At 40.1% G+C, this 14,551-nt stretch overlaps 1 protein-coding gene across 1 annotated transcript in view; it reads right to left on the reverse strand.

The window, feature by feature from the left end:
• Positions 1-14,551, reverse strand: part of ltk (leukocyte receptor tyrosine kinase) — a 92,600-nt gene that overhangs the window by 16,276 nt on the left and 61,773 nt on the right. Inside the window, 14 exon segments of the mRNA XM_018683957.2 lie at positions 227-305; positions 307-326; positions 1,034-1,219; positions 3,594-3,750; positions 4,051-4,179; positions 4,380-4,530; positions 5,761-5,935; positions 6,307-6,378; positions 8,770-8,864; positions 9,238-9,398; positions 9,542-9,642; positions 10,113-10,262; positions 12,943-13,068; positions 13,984-14,123. Of these exon segments, the coding sequence (XP_018539473.1) occupies positions 227-305; positions 307-326; positions 1,034-1,219; positions 3,594-3,750; positions 4,051-4,179; positions 4,380-4,530; positions 5,761-5,935; positions 6,307-6,378; positions 8,770-8,864; positions 9,238-9,398; positions 9,542-9,642; positions 10,113-10,262; positions 12,943-13,068; positions 13,984-14,123 (1,742 nt within the window).

Consider the following 14,551-nt stretch of genomic DNA (forward strand, 5'->3'; position numbering starts at 1 on the left):
CCAGCTGCATCTCATCTCTTTTGTCCTCATCAGCAGATTAACTTTACTCTCTATTCTAGCTTTCCTAGAGCTTTCAACCACATCACAGGTTTTCAACAGCAAATGGAGTATCAGTTATCCTCAACTCTACCTTACATTACTCTGCTCTCATCTAGTCTTTGTCACCACCATTGTCTTTATATAATCATGATATGATATGGCTGTGGTTTGTCAGACTGAGTCTCACCTGCCAGAGGCTGCAGGAAAATCTCTCCCATTGGATGAATGAACGAGACTCCGTTCTGACCGTCAGCTGTGATCTCATCCTGTCAGCGCTGCGTCACCTCCTGTCACAGAAATCATGTTGTGAACTCTCCGGTCAGTCAGTATTACAACGCCTTATCAGCACCTTACTGATCCCATTATGACAGTTTACATTTGTCAGTGTGTTTGCTATATACATGTCAGTTTGTTGCCTCTCTTGACAGTTTTCTCTTGAAAAAAGAAAAGAAAACAAGTTGCTTAACATCATGTATTTTGACCTTGGTGATAGAAAGTTAAAAGACACAAAATTGTGATTTGACTGGAGTGATCTAACAATTAACCTGCTCCATCCAGCTGCTGGCTCTGGCAGGCTGTTATATCACTCATGGATAAAAACGTTGATATAAACAAAAAGAAAATGTAAAATTACTCTGTATGATTATCAAAGCAACAAACCAAGGACACTGTATAACTACACTGCTTGTAGGTCTTTGTCATTACCTGTAACATTGCAGACATTGCAATTACTACATGAATATGACAGTGACAAGTTTCACACTGTAAAACAGCAAAATTGTGCAACTGTCGAGAGTAAAAGCTGAAGAATAAATTATGTGTCAGACTAATACACAGACTGGTAAATCTGTAAAGAAAGACAGAATGTGTGTAATGTTTAGCTTTGTCTGCACTGACAAGAGAGAGCGAGACAGGTGAAAATAACAGACATAAAAGTGTTTTGGGCTTTTAGTGCAGGGGTAGAAAATGGTAAAGCAGCACGAACTGTTGTTACCTCTGTACCCTCCTCCGCCACCACCAGCTGTGCAGGCTCCACCTCCGCCTCCAAAACCCCCGTAGGTGGACCAGCCGAGCTTGGACAGGGCCAGTGGACACGACGACCCTCCCTCTGCACCCTCCACCAGAGACCTGCCGGCTCTCAGGTGAGGGCTGGGGCTGTCTTTCCAACCTCCACCTCCACCTTCAGGGAAATAAACATGAATGCAAAATGAAATAGTATTATATCCAACTTTTAAAGCCTCTGCGGTCATCCACTGGGTTCTTGTAACCATGTGGGATTTGCTTAAAAAAACAGAAATAAGATAGGCAGACTGAAAAAATGGCTAGCTGCTGTGTTCGACAGCTACAGCAAGGAGACTGGGTGACTAAAAAAAGAAGCAACCCTGAGTCGCTGTCCAAACCAACCTGCATGTTTATGTTGTAGCTGCAATGCTCCAAGATGGTGGGTGATGTTAAAGGGGCACTTCAGTGATTTAGTATCATAAAGTCAGAGGACTAACAAGAAAGAGAGTTTTGAAAAATGGTCCAAAACAGTGCACGCTAAGTTCCTAGCATGGGTCAGGTTCCAAAAAGGCTGACTTTCTGTCGTAAATTTGTAGATGCCAAGCCCAGTATCAGACATCTGGTTGATGTTACTTGAGCATTTTTTTTCAGACTTGACGAAGATCCCTCAAGAGCCACTAACACCATCACACAACTATTTTCACGGTCTGATAAGTACACCAAACTAGTAAACAGATTTTGATGTGTAAACGTCTGAGGAGTTCTTGGCAGTAATGGGCAGATGCACCATGGTAGTGATACCACGATACTTGTTGCAGAGCATCTGTGGCTGAATATTGCCAGCCGTCTGTGCCATATGACCAGCTGTATTGGCTCTAGTCGACTCTTACTGGCAGCCACTGGGCTGACAAATTCGCAACACAGGTATTCAGCGAGAAAGAGCTGCCTGAGTCCACAGGGGATTCTCACGAAGGCAAGGTCTTCCAAGCTGAGAGCTCAGTCTGCTTAAGGCTACATTTGATGAGGTTTGATGACATCCAGCTGGAGACTGGAGTGAACCAAGCAAACCAGTTGCTGGTTTTAATGTTGTGTCTGATTGGTGTAGAAATAAGTGGAGATTGTTTGAGATTTAAGTTCAGTGGCAGCTGGTAGGTGGACATGAAGGGTCAACAGCAAAGCTTCAGCCATTCAGTCTCCCAAAATAAGGTGTTCCTTTTCCCTTTTGTTTGATAGTGTATAACATCCCCACAATTTTTACCCTTCCACTTATACATACTGATGTTGCTGACTGCCACACACTACTGTAGCTGCATTGTAGCTTTTTCTATATTGTTGTTTTTGTTGTTGTTTGTCACAATTTTGAAAAAGGGATTTAGTACGGAGTGAAGAGAACAGGTAGAACTTCTCCCTAGTCATTACAATGCAGTTCAATCACTGGCAGATCCATGATGATGACATGTTATATTTCTGCTGCAGATGTAGTCTCATGTATGTGACGGCAAGGAGACCAGTTTCAACGCTGCTAGACACAGTTCAAATACATGCACCAGCAAACACACAGCTCACAAGCACACACACACACACCTCTTGCACACACGACAAAGAGCTACATATTTCCTCTGACACTCAGATCTTTATCTAAACAATCCCACAGAAGTTTCAATTAGATGAGCTGATAGATGGTCTGTGTTGAGACTCTACTGGTCAGGAGGGATTTACTGAGAATTTGCTGGAGCAAAGAGAGACATCTCTGCCATATGTCCTGCTTCAAAGGTCAAGACCTGTCAAGAAAATAAAATTAAAAAATAATCCAGATAGATCCATTTATCTGCAGGCCAAACACATCCTGCTGTGTAGAGAGCTTATGCCAAGGCTTCAAGTATGTGTGTATACAGAACAAAAGGTTTTAACGCTGCCTTTTAGAGAAATGAAAAACGTGCTTGATATCAGTTCAAGTTCACTCACTCGTTTTGAGCTGCAAGGAGAAAAGCCTCTTGTCATCTGAGGCTCAGCGCTCCTCAGCACTTGATGGGAAAGCACGTTTTCACTGGGACACACACTATGAAGTATGGATCTGAGTCTGCAGCCTTCATATTCATCAGGAATAATAAGTCCTGTTGTTAATTTTATAAATAATTTCTATGTTCTCTATCTTCAAGTCATCAATCATAATAATAATTTAAAAGATATTCTGAAGAGACAAATGTGTCATGCTGATTTCAAGGCATAGTCCATCACAGAACCCGGTAAAATTTCATGAAAAGGTAAACTAGACTCAGTATTTAGAGTATATATATTTTTAAGGACCATGAAAAACACTGAGAATCTGGGGTACCCTTGCGGACACTGATTTAAGCAAGAGATCTAACCGTTGTCTTTATTAAAAGCAATCTTTCAATGCTGTGAGAATGAGAAATAAAACAGTGCAGGGAGAAATCTCAGAGACAGATAACTCAAAATCTGGAATCATGAAACTCAGACTGTATTTTCAGTGAATCAACCCTTCAAACAAACTTCCTGTATTGGCAGCAGGATAACTTATATCAACGCACCTGCAGCACCGGTTCGACCGTTGGTACTGGGACGCAGAGTGCTATTTTCGTACTGCTCAAGTGGTATCTGGTCCAGACTGGACTCCGGGTCCTCCAGGTAGGCATTTCCTCCTCCACCAGCTGCGATCAGTAAGGGGATCAGCTCACCATTCTCCATCTGACAAGACAGAAACACAGCAACATCTTTGCATCTCAACATTTCACTGCAAATGGAAAATGATTGGCCTCAGCTGTAACGAAAACTGAACATGAGCCTCCTGTGTTACAGATGGGAGAACACAGCCATGACCATAATGTTCAATCTATATTTAAACCTGTGGATTAGGATGAATTGTTTCAATATGCCTGCAGACATTTTTGATGCCTATCAGCTCATACACTTAATCCCCACAAGTCATCGCACAAAGCCACAGAGCGGATGCACAATATTCAAGCAACACAAAGTATCTTCTGTTACCTTAAAGATGTAAGTAGCCCCCCCTCCTCCACCTCCTCCTCCAGCCCACTCTGCGCTAGCCTCTCCCCTGAGGTCGTCTTCAATCACTGATGACTCTCCCAGGCAGATCTTCTGAGTGTGAGGATTTCTCTACACAGACGGAGGGAGAGGGAGATTCACGTTTCAGAGAAAGAAGCCGTCTTCAAAAAAGTATGAATCCAGCAGGAGAGAATCTTTTTCTTTTCTTTTTTTTTATCTAGGTCTCTCTCTCTGGAGAAAAATATCCCAGTGGGACATTGCATATGTCAACGAATCCTGCCAGCCTTCGACTTCACTCTCGCCCTACTCACCCCAGGGCAGGCGTCCTCTCCCTGGTGGCCCACCAAGATATAAAGTATATCTCCTTTCTCGAGAGGAAATATGGCAGAGATGAAGACCCCGTGGTTGCGCTTGTTGTGGTTTTTGGCTCCCTTCCCTCCTGCAGCTCCATAGGCAGAGATCCTGTGGGAGATTATTGCACCACAATGGGATTAGACATTGTAACTGAAATAAATTGCTTTCTGGCACAGGCTCCATGGTACATATCATACTAGATAGATAGACTGCAGTACACTTGAGCAAACTACTATAGATGTCTGTCCTAACACACCAATCAGGAGGCGCAGTCACTTGCTGCTTTATCATGATTTCCTCTTACAAACAGACACACTGCGCTGATACTGGCAGGAAGTACAGCTGTGCATAATTAAGCCTTGAGTATTTCCCCACCCTGTAAATCCTATGATTAATCCTGACATTTTTCTCTTGCCTCATCGCATGTCGTGACTGTGATAGCGAGGTCCCATGACCTGCTGTGCGGAGACGATCAAATAGCTTGAAGTTTTTCATCTGGCAGGACAACAATCAGTCACACAGAGCGTGGCCAGAACAATTTAGTCCCCGAGCATGCAGTCACACCTCTAAATTGTCACTTAGCCCAGACCTCTGAGTCACACCACAACGTTAACACATGTGGATGACTGTTCTCTCTTTAGTGAGTAAACTCTTAAAAATGAACTACGTAAGAAAGTGTAAACACCACTGGAACTCTTCCTGGTCACATATTCTGCATAACAGGATTCACAACATTATAATAATACATGTTATATTTTACTTATTGTCAACAAACAGCATGATAGTCCATATCTCAATACTTTGACTTCATTTCACTGTCTGTACTCTGAACCTCAAGTAATCGTAAATCTTATATCTAAAAAAAAAAAAAAAAAATACTTATAAATCTTTAAAAAAACAGGTCACACTTACTTCCATTTTTTTAGACAGCTGAATAAATTCCTGTAACAGCTGAACACTGTCGTTTTTAGAAACCATTACTCAAACCGTAGTAAATGGAGCATTTTTCTGGCACAACTTTCAGCCACAGATTTGATGCATTAGTAGAATATCAAGGACAGTGAGACAATGCACGTTGCCTGGCTCAAAATAAACTAGAGTGCCTCAGAATTCATGTGTTTTTGCTAGATTTTAGACAAAAATAATAAAGATTTAAAAATGTATAGCACAGAGTATGTCGTTAGTACTTATTAATGGAATCAGTTTTTTTTTCTTCATGGGATTTTGAAGGAAAATAAAAAATATTACTTGGTGAGGAGCTTGTGACTGATTTGAGAGAAACTTCCACCTTGGCACTCAGATAGATGAGCATCAAAGCCAACCTCCTCTATCACTTACAAATATCTGTTGGTAGCAGGCACCCTCCATTTTTGAACTCCTTTCAATGAGCCTTCCTTCCCCACAGTAACACTGACATTTTTGTTCCTGTAGGTGCTGTCACACTGGGCCTGGGTCGGGCCATGGGGACCGCTGGCGCCGCATGAGTTAAACCACCATGTCATCAAAGACACCTCTAGAAAAATGGAGACAGTAAAGTAAAATACTGACATGAGCTGGTGGGAACTGTAGAATTGCTGAGTGAGCCGGTCACTAGAAAATAATGCAAAGAAATACATGACACAGATAAACTGTTGAACGCTGAAGAACAGAACATCTCAGCAAGTCACTGGAGATGTCATTAAGCACCTGTTATGTGAATGCCGAACACTGAATGGATTAAAAGCTTCTGGTCAGTGGATACGGTAGCTAAAGCTTCAAGCGTCAAGAGAAATTGTGAGTATACACTCCTGCACCTGGTGTGTAAAATTCTGCTTGACACGGTAGACAAAGGATGCTTCAGAAATTCACAAGGTAACCAAGGTGACAGCTAGATCTACACGCTACCTGAGGCCGAGGGCTCTGGAAGGGGGCTTAAGATATCCTCCAAGCTCATCATGGGCAGCAGAGAGTTGAGATCTGAGGAGAGAGGGGAAGCCAAGACAGGGAAAGGTGGGAGGAAAGAGAGAAAAGGTGTCACAGTCAGTCATCTGCATTTCACTGGAAATTATATTCACGGATCAAAGGAAATGAGAAAAATTCAAAGAACACAGTGACTTTTATGAGACTAATTCCTGCGCAGGAAGACATCATGAATATATTTCTCTCTTAACGTCTTCATCCACTATGTAGCATACAGAGACAGGAAATTAAGTCCACGCATTGGTGATTTCACACATTCTAGCCTCTATAAAACTTACAGGTTAGTGTTGTGTTCATTTTGCCCAACTCCAGACCAGCAGGCCCCTCCCTAAAACCAGCCTGATATTGTCGAACTTGCATAACAACAGCTTCCATAGTTTCGGCCTTGATATCAAAAAGGCATGCAAAAAGTCTCTCCAGTACAACAAGATCCCAGCACACAGTGAGGTCAGAAATGTAATAAGGAGAAACATTAAACTAATTTATGGCTTGCTGAAGTTAATGTGGGATCCTGAATTGACCCTGATATCAGTTAGAAAATGCTTCAGTCTTGCCCAACTGGGGCTGAGCAACATCAGCTGTGCCTCCCTTGAGTTTTTAAACCATCTATCCCTTAAATCATGCACAAACAAAAACAGACTTATTGCTTTAATCCAGTGTGGAGAGGTCAAATTTCATATCTGTGTATCAACCCTAATACCAAGCTAAATGGTCAAATTCACCCCGTACCATTTAAATGGAGCAAAGAAAGGGTTTTAAAAAAGCCCTCTCACATGACTGTGAGAATTGAAAACAACAACAGTAACACATGAATGCTGGTACACACTTTAACTGTCATATTGCGGTATTGCATTTGTAGCAAATTATTAAATGTTGGTCGCCCTCATGTCATGACCAATCATAGAAACTGGGCATCAAACAAATAACTGTACACCACTGCAGCTCCGAGCGAAAGACAGTAGTCACCACTTAGTCAACAGTCAACAACAACAGTTCAGTTGGGAGAACTCCATGTACTCTTCTGCTCCCAATTTAATCCAGCAAGAGTTTTGATTGATGAGTTTACATCTGGCTTACAGATCACTGTGAAAGTAAACAGAAGAGAGAAAACAAGACTACATGCTACACACAAATAAACATATAGAGTTTTAGCTGTTGTCATTGGGCTGCACCATTTCGACAGCAAAATAAAGAAGCAACTTTGTGGCTTTATTAAGCATCTAAATATATAATTCTTTGTTATTTAATGAACATGTTAACCCATAGGATCAGACCATAAATCTCTACTGATTTTAAAATGGGATGGCAGCCCTGGTGTGGATGCAATTTATGTCCAAAACTGCAGTAAATTTCACAGGTAAATATCCAGAGTGGAGCTGCCATCTTGAAGAACTACAGCCTACCTTATTAAGGGTTTAATTTCTTTTACAACAGGTCCTTTCTACCAAGAAAGTGGATCATGACTCTTTAAAATGGAGGGGCCCATTCTCCTCATGGAAGGGCAGTATTTTTGGACATATTACTCTTGAATAGCCTGGCTTTCAAGCAAGCCTAAGTAACTGTTCCTCTGTTGTCCCAAATTTTTTTAGCTTCTCTCGTGTTAGTCACTTGAATTCTGTTATCATTAGGTTTCCTGAAAGAGAACAAGTCACACAGGACCAAAAGCAGACAACAAAAAATGTCTTCAGTCTAGCAAGTTTAAGTGTTTTAATGCTATTAGCAGTAGATCACTTTGAAGCAGCTGTGTTTAAAGTGGTTCATTCTTTTGAAATGTCTGATGTACTCACTGCTGTTATTTTTTTAAGGTATCACAAAAAAGGCTATATTTTCAGGCCGGTGCAGTGATGTGGCCAGTGGTCACATGCCCCTACCCTCTGGAATTCCCTTCCACAACACATCAGGAACTTGGACTCATTACAGACCTTCAAATCACTAAACAAGACCCACCTATTCAACCTGGCATTTGCAGTTATAACAGTCACTTTATTTAATTTACTTTCTTTTGTTATATTGTTATGCGTCTTTGAGTGTCTTGAAAAGCGCTATAGAAATTTCATGTATTATTATTATTAATAGTCTGCTTCAAGAGTAACACAATGACTGTATATAAAGATGGACGCCGCATCTCCACTTCCTCCCTCTGAACAAAAAGGAAACCAAAAATATCCCAGACGTGACGGCAGCCATCTTTGCGCTGGCGACGTCATTTGGAGCCAGAGTCTGCACAGTAGTGATCAGCCACGGTATCAATGTCCTGCCCATGTAATTAGTGTTCTCATTATTATTATTACATTATCATCATTATACCGTATAAACAACCACAGTTTAACAGTGGCATTGCTGTTACAGTCTGTAGAATTTCGTGGTGGCATGTTAGCAACAGCTCACCTGTACTGAAGCAGCTTGCTCCGAGTGCAATGTCATCAAGAGCCACATCAGCATTTGAGCCTTGTTCCCACACAGCTGTCACCTTCACGTGGAACCTGGAGCAAAGTACATACCATTTGTGTATTTGGAGAATTATTAACAGCTCATACTAAAAGAAGCCAAAGCTTGAAAAAGATTAGAAATTCTCTAGATTTAGTCAGCAATTTTCCTCTTCCTCGTCTTCAGACTAAAGTATGTATTCATCCTCAACTTCTTCATCGCCGCTGTAAAATTGTAATTGTACTTCTGCTTGAGAATAGTTTTTGTTCTGACATATAACGTAGGGGAAATAGAAATATTTCAGAGCCTACTGTGAAAGAACTTCTATTTTTGAATGAGTGAGGAAAAAGAAGTGAGTCAAGCTGATTAGTAGCTAAATATTATACACAAGAGACTGCTCTGCTATTCATTTGTTTTCCTATTACCTACCCGTGATGAAGGTCGGTCAACTGCAGGGCAACATCCTCCCAGTCGTCAGCCCACTGATAATTTCTTTCCCAGACCAGTGGTGCAGTGGTGGTCCCATTCTCCTCTATAGCCACCAACAATGAACCATTAAAGTCCCCATGCATATACAGAGAGAAGCGCATCTGCACAGAGACAGAAGATCAGCAAAGATTTAGCAGAGTTTTTTTAAATATGATTTGAGCCAAAGAACAGTCTCAGGAGAAAAGAGGAAACAAAAACACTTAAATTGAATAATTTAACCGCTGTATCAGTCTGAATAACTGACCTGGCAGGCAGTGGTAGAGACTGGAGGAGGGAAAGAGGAGCTCTGAATAGATGCCTCTCGAAGGGAATTACTCTCTCTTACCTGCAAAAACAAGAAGTGCCCTTGGGGCGCACAATAAATACAATAATAATTAGTAAGGTTTTTGCTGTTTTTTTTTTTTAAAGCATGCAATTGAACTTGTTTATTGCTGCATAGGAACAAGTAGCCTATACAATAAAAACCACTCCGAAGAATGGGTTAAATATAAAGACGTTCTGTTAGCAGCTGGATTTAAAAGATCCATATGAACTCTTCAAGGACATGGTGCAACTTCATATGGTAGTAATCTCACAAGGCATTCCTATCATTAACTGGATCTACAAATAATAAATGAAACATGCAACGTTTGACATAAGGAAATTGAGCTTTCACACTAAGCAATGTGAGACATGTGGAGAGAAGTCAGGGTAAATACTCAGTCTCCAGAGCACAATAATTCATCATAAGGGGAAGAGATTCACCAGAGGGCTAGTAATAAAATCAGAGAATGGGATGTTCCACACACACACACACACACACACACGCAGCCAACCTGGTGTACTCTGCAGAGTGACACCCTGCATGTCTTCTTTCTCCAAAAGTGCATCTCCAGCGACCCTCCTCCAGGCCAAGGGCTGGTTAGAGACAGACCAACCACATGAATCCTGTTCGAATGAGCAGTGTGAGCCAAACGGAAGAGCACCTGGAGAGGAGACAAATTGTTGTCATATTTCACTTAAACAGACATCACAGCTGCTAAAACGTGACAAGAGGACTTGACAAGAGGACTCAAGGGGAAAATATGGAAGAAAAGCATCACATTTTGGAGAAATCGGCTTAGCACATGCAGTATAATATGCTTGAGAGAGTGACATATTTTATGATGTGAAATTGTGTGTTAGCCTGTGTGTTTGGGCACATTTCCTTTACTCTGCATGCTTCACACTACATCTGGACTTGGTGATATGCTTGTTACACTGCATCTGCGGGTTAGACTGTCCTGGCATCTTTGTGCTGCAGGAATATGCTTGTTTAGCAAATTGCAGTCACATGAGATCCTCATTAGTCATTTTATCTGTGTGCATCTAGCACAAAAAGACTTCAGCCTCAAAACTATCACATTTTTATTTTGAATCACAGTAGCTTACGGACTAGTTGTCAATGCATCCAAAAGTCACTGGTAAACTGTGTTTTAGTTACAACATCAGTATAATTTTCAGCCACTGCAACTGACATGAGCTGTGGAAAGAAACAGCTAATGCATGAGCTAAATGTGCCTCAGTCTACTATATCTCATTTTTTTTATATCTACACATGTTAAATAAAAAGTTCAAAACTTGGGAAAAAAATCTGTCACTTATTTTCCAAGAATGAGATGAAGAGTGACAGCATGCAGACACAGTTAGCCTAGCTAGGGAAACAGCTAATGCAAAATAGCTTAGCTCTCTCCATATTTAGAAATGCCTACTAACACCTATAAAGCTTACTAATTAATATGATGTTGTTTTGTTGTTTGTTTGTTTTTGCTTGTTTGTTTAGTGTAAAAACAAATAGAAGCCTAAAAATAACAGTTTTCTGGCTTTATTTGTGAAGTGTTTTGGTCTGCTGTCGTGACAGTTATTGCACCTGGCTGTTGCTAACAAACAGTTGCAGCTCGTAACATTTATTTATTTATTTTTCGAGGTTTTTTAGCCTTTATTGGATAGGACAGTAGAGAGAGACAGGAAACGAGGAGAGAGAGTAGGTGGAATGACTTGCAGCAAGGGTCTGACCAGATCGGAAGTCGATCCGGGGTCTACCTGCTCAGGGCACCAAGGCCCATGTGGTACGCACCCTAACCATTCAGCCATCGGGGCGCCCCTGCAGCTCGTAACATTTCTGTTTGTTAATTGATTAAACAAACATGATATGATGCTAGTTCACCCAAATCCTGCTCTGTACTCAACACATAGTCACTAGTATTCCTATTCCTTTAATCATCTTTTTTGATTAATTAATTAACATTTGCATCAAATGAAAAAAAATGAAAATCCAAAGACTTTGTAAAGATGTGGGGACCAAGAGTCCTATGGAAGATTTTTATCTGTATTAAGGTATAAAGTGTTTATGTAAAAGTTTGGGCAATTCCTACACCATCATTTTATTTCTTTATTAGTTTAATTATTCATCTGTTCAGTATATTTTGTTATCTGGCACATATGCCCGTATGCTAAGCCAGTTTTTTTTTTCTTTTTTGGATTAGGTTTTATATGTTTGACATATATTCAAAACAGAATAAATACAATATATCTTTGTCCTTAAATATGTCACCCATCTCTCCAGTGGACTAAAATCTATTTTCATTCGATTTTCAGTAGGACAACAAAAAAATTACATTTGTAAAACGTTCAAGTGTCCCTTTAACATAACAAAGAGTCTTTTACGGGGACTCATACAAGATAGATTTTACTGGTGGGTCATTTCAGAAATTGCACCACCACTGTGACCCAGCTTGTTTCCCCGGGGGATCCACAACTCAAGGACTCTAAATAGCCCTGACTGCATTGATTTCATTACTGACTCGAGAGGAGAGGCCTTTTGATTCTCAGAGTGGTGAAGTGTTTTTCTTTGCACTCAATGATAGATGTTTTCAAAGAAAAAGAGGAAGCTTGTTACATTTTAGATTGTGAAGTGCAAGGAAATACGAGGTATTGATCGGCTGTCTGAAAAGGCTAATTTTTCTGCGGCATATTTTTTTAAATCTGGGATTTCCAAAAATTCATAGATCCACAAAAGGTGGATTATATTTTGATAAATTGTTGATTATCTTATGTTAAACATTTTAAAGGTGTGATTTCAAAATGAAAAGCACATCAAATTCCTAACAATACAATTAAATACCTTTCCAATTATCCAAGGCTTCACACTTAAAGTGTCATATAAAAGTTAAACCGCGCATTTAAAATATGTTTGTACAGAGGCCCTTAGCATGGAATAATCTGGTACCTCCAGTCAAAGGATTAACAATTTATCATGGATTTAAACTTTAATACAGCTAATGAAAATGGATGACAGCCTGCCAATAGCCCCACTTTCTGCTTTAGGACTGCTGCACTGTATGCTGGCCTCACTTAACTCTCCACCCACAATCACACAAACTAAAGCGCCCACACATACACATCTTTTTTCATATTGTTTTCATACTCCCACTCTCTGAATCAGTCCGATGGTGAAGATCAAATCAAAAGAAAAATTATTCACTGTCATACAAGAGTAAACATCTAAAGCCACCTGCAACCGTGTATATTCATAAATTGCTGTTAGAAATTCAAGACCACGATTTCACTCAAAGCAACATCCTATTCTGCATCCTGTGATTTCATTAAGAAAAAACAAAATCTTACCACAGATGAAGCCCTCATCCTCTCCAAACGGACAGTCGGTGTGGAAGTTACACACTTGGCTCGGGTCAATGCAGACTTCTGAATTTACACAGTGGAAAGATTCCCCACAAATGGCATCCTGGTGTTCTGCATCCCAGCAAACACACAGCAGTTAAACAGTTGTACAATACTGTTATCACACACTGTCTAGACCAGTGGTTAACAACATTTTTTCACAGTGGCCCCTTAATACAAAGCAGTATTTTCCTATGACCTCTCATCACAGTATATATGTGAGTAGATAAATAAATGACTGATTTTTCATTTTCAGATTGTTTAAAGACCTGGGAGAGTAAAACTGGCAAGGACGAAGCCAAATTAAGAGAAAAGCCTGACAAACCAACATATTTTTGTTTTGTAGAATTCAAAAATCTCATATCTTTGACCTCTCATGTGGGTGTCCTGTTCCCCAGGTGGGGAACCACTGATTTATACCCTGGAAGAACTGAGAAATAAAAACCACAGAAAAAAAGATTTCTATACTTTTAAGTCATTTGACCCTAATATTAAAATAAATATAGAGCGGCAACAAAAAACTGCAAAAACAATTACTGCCTATACTATCAGTTAATCGAAAAGTTATTTTTCAAGCAAAAATGGCAAAACTAGTAGCTGCACATTCTCAGATGTGAGAATTTGAACTGTTGGTCACACAAAAAAAGAAATTTAATGGCCTTGTGCTCTAGGAAATTGTGATAGTCTTGCCATTAGTCACTTTGAATTAAACAGTATCATATATATTGTAAACCTGTCCATACACTAAGCATAAAAACAAACACAACTAAATACCCTACTGCAGTAAGTCTCAACAAGCAGCTTTGCATTATATTGAGGAAATCTTACTCTGTTTTCAATCCCTGTGGAACCTTTAAACCAGATATTTCCAAACGTGTCACAGTCAACCAACAGCCAGCTGCAGTCAAAATGGTCAAAGATGCAGTATGGTTTGATTTGAAGAGACATTTGTAAATTAGGCATCCGACATGACAAACACAAACTCACCTGATTCACAGTCTATGAGCTCTAGAGAGTCCAGAGCCACAGTGACTCCATCTTCCCCCAAACAGGAAGTATAGAGGAGAGTCACCTCAAAGGGCTCATCCACCTGGCCAATCACACTCTCCAGGACTTCCCACTTGGCCCTGTATCAACCAATCACAGAGAAGTGTCTTTGAAAGTCACAATTAGAAATTCACAGTTTTCCTCATTTATCATTAAAGCTGAGTTGACTTGTATGGATAAATTTATACAGCATGAAATATATACATTGATGTATATATACAATATATATACATTGGCAATATATAAGATATTATATGACACATTTCTAAACTTTTTGTGTTACTGTTCTTCAATTTAGTATAAATCTATCTGCTACTATCACTGTAAGTAGTTACAGTAGTAATCTAAGTTTACATCTTTGCATCAGCTGTTATTAGGTCTTTTAATATACTACATGCTATTGCTGCAAACATGGTTTGTGTTGTTGTAAGCCTATGCGGTCAGACATACTAGCAGCTCCCCTTTGTTGTGTCTAAGCAACAACAGTCACCTGCTGTCAATAACTGAG

The sequence above is a fragment of the Lates calcarifer genome, linkage group LG19 (genome assembly GCF_001640805.2).
Source record: "Lates calcarifer isolate ASB-BC8 linkage group LG19, TLL_Latcal_v3, whole genome shotgun sequence".
Classification (NCBI taxonomy): domain Eukaryota; kingdom Metazoa; phylum Chordata; class Actinopteri; family Centropomidae; genus Lates; species Lates calcarifer.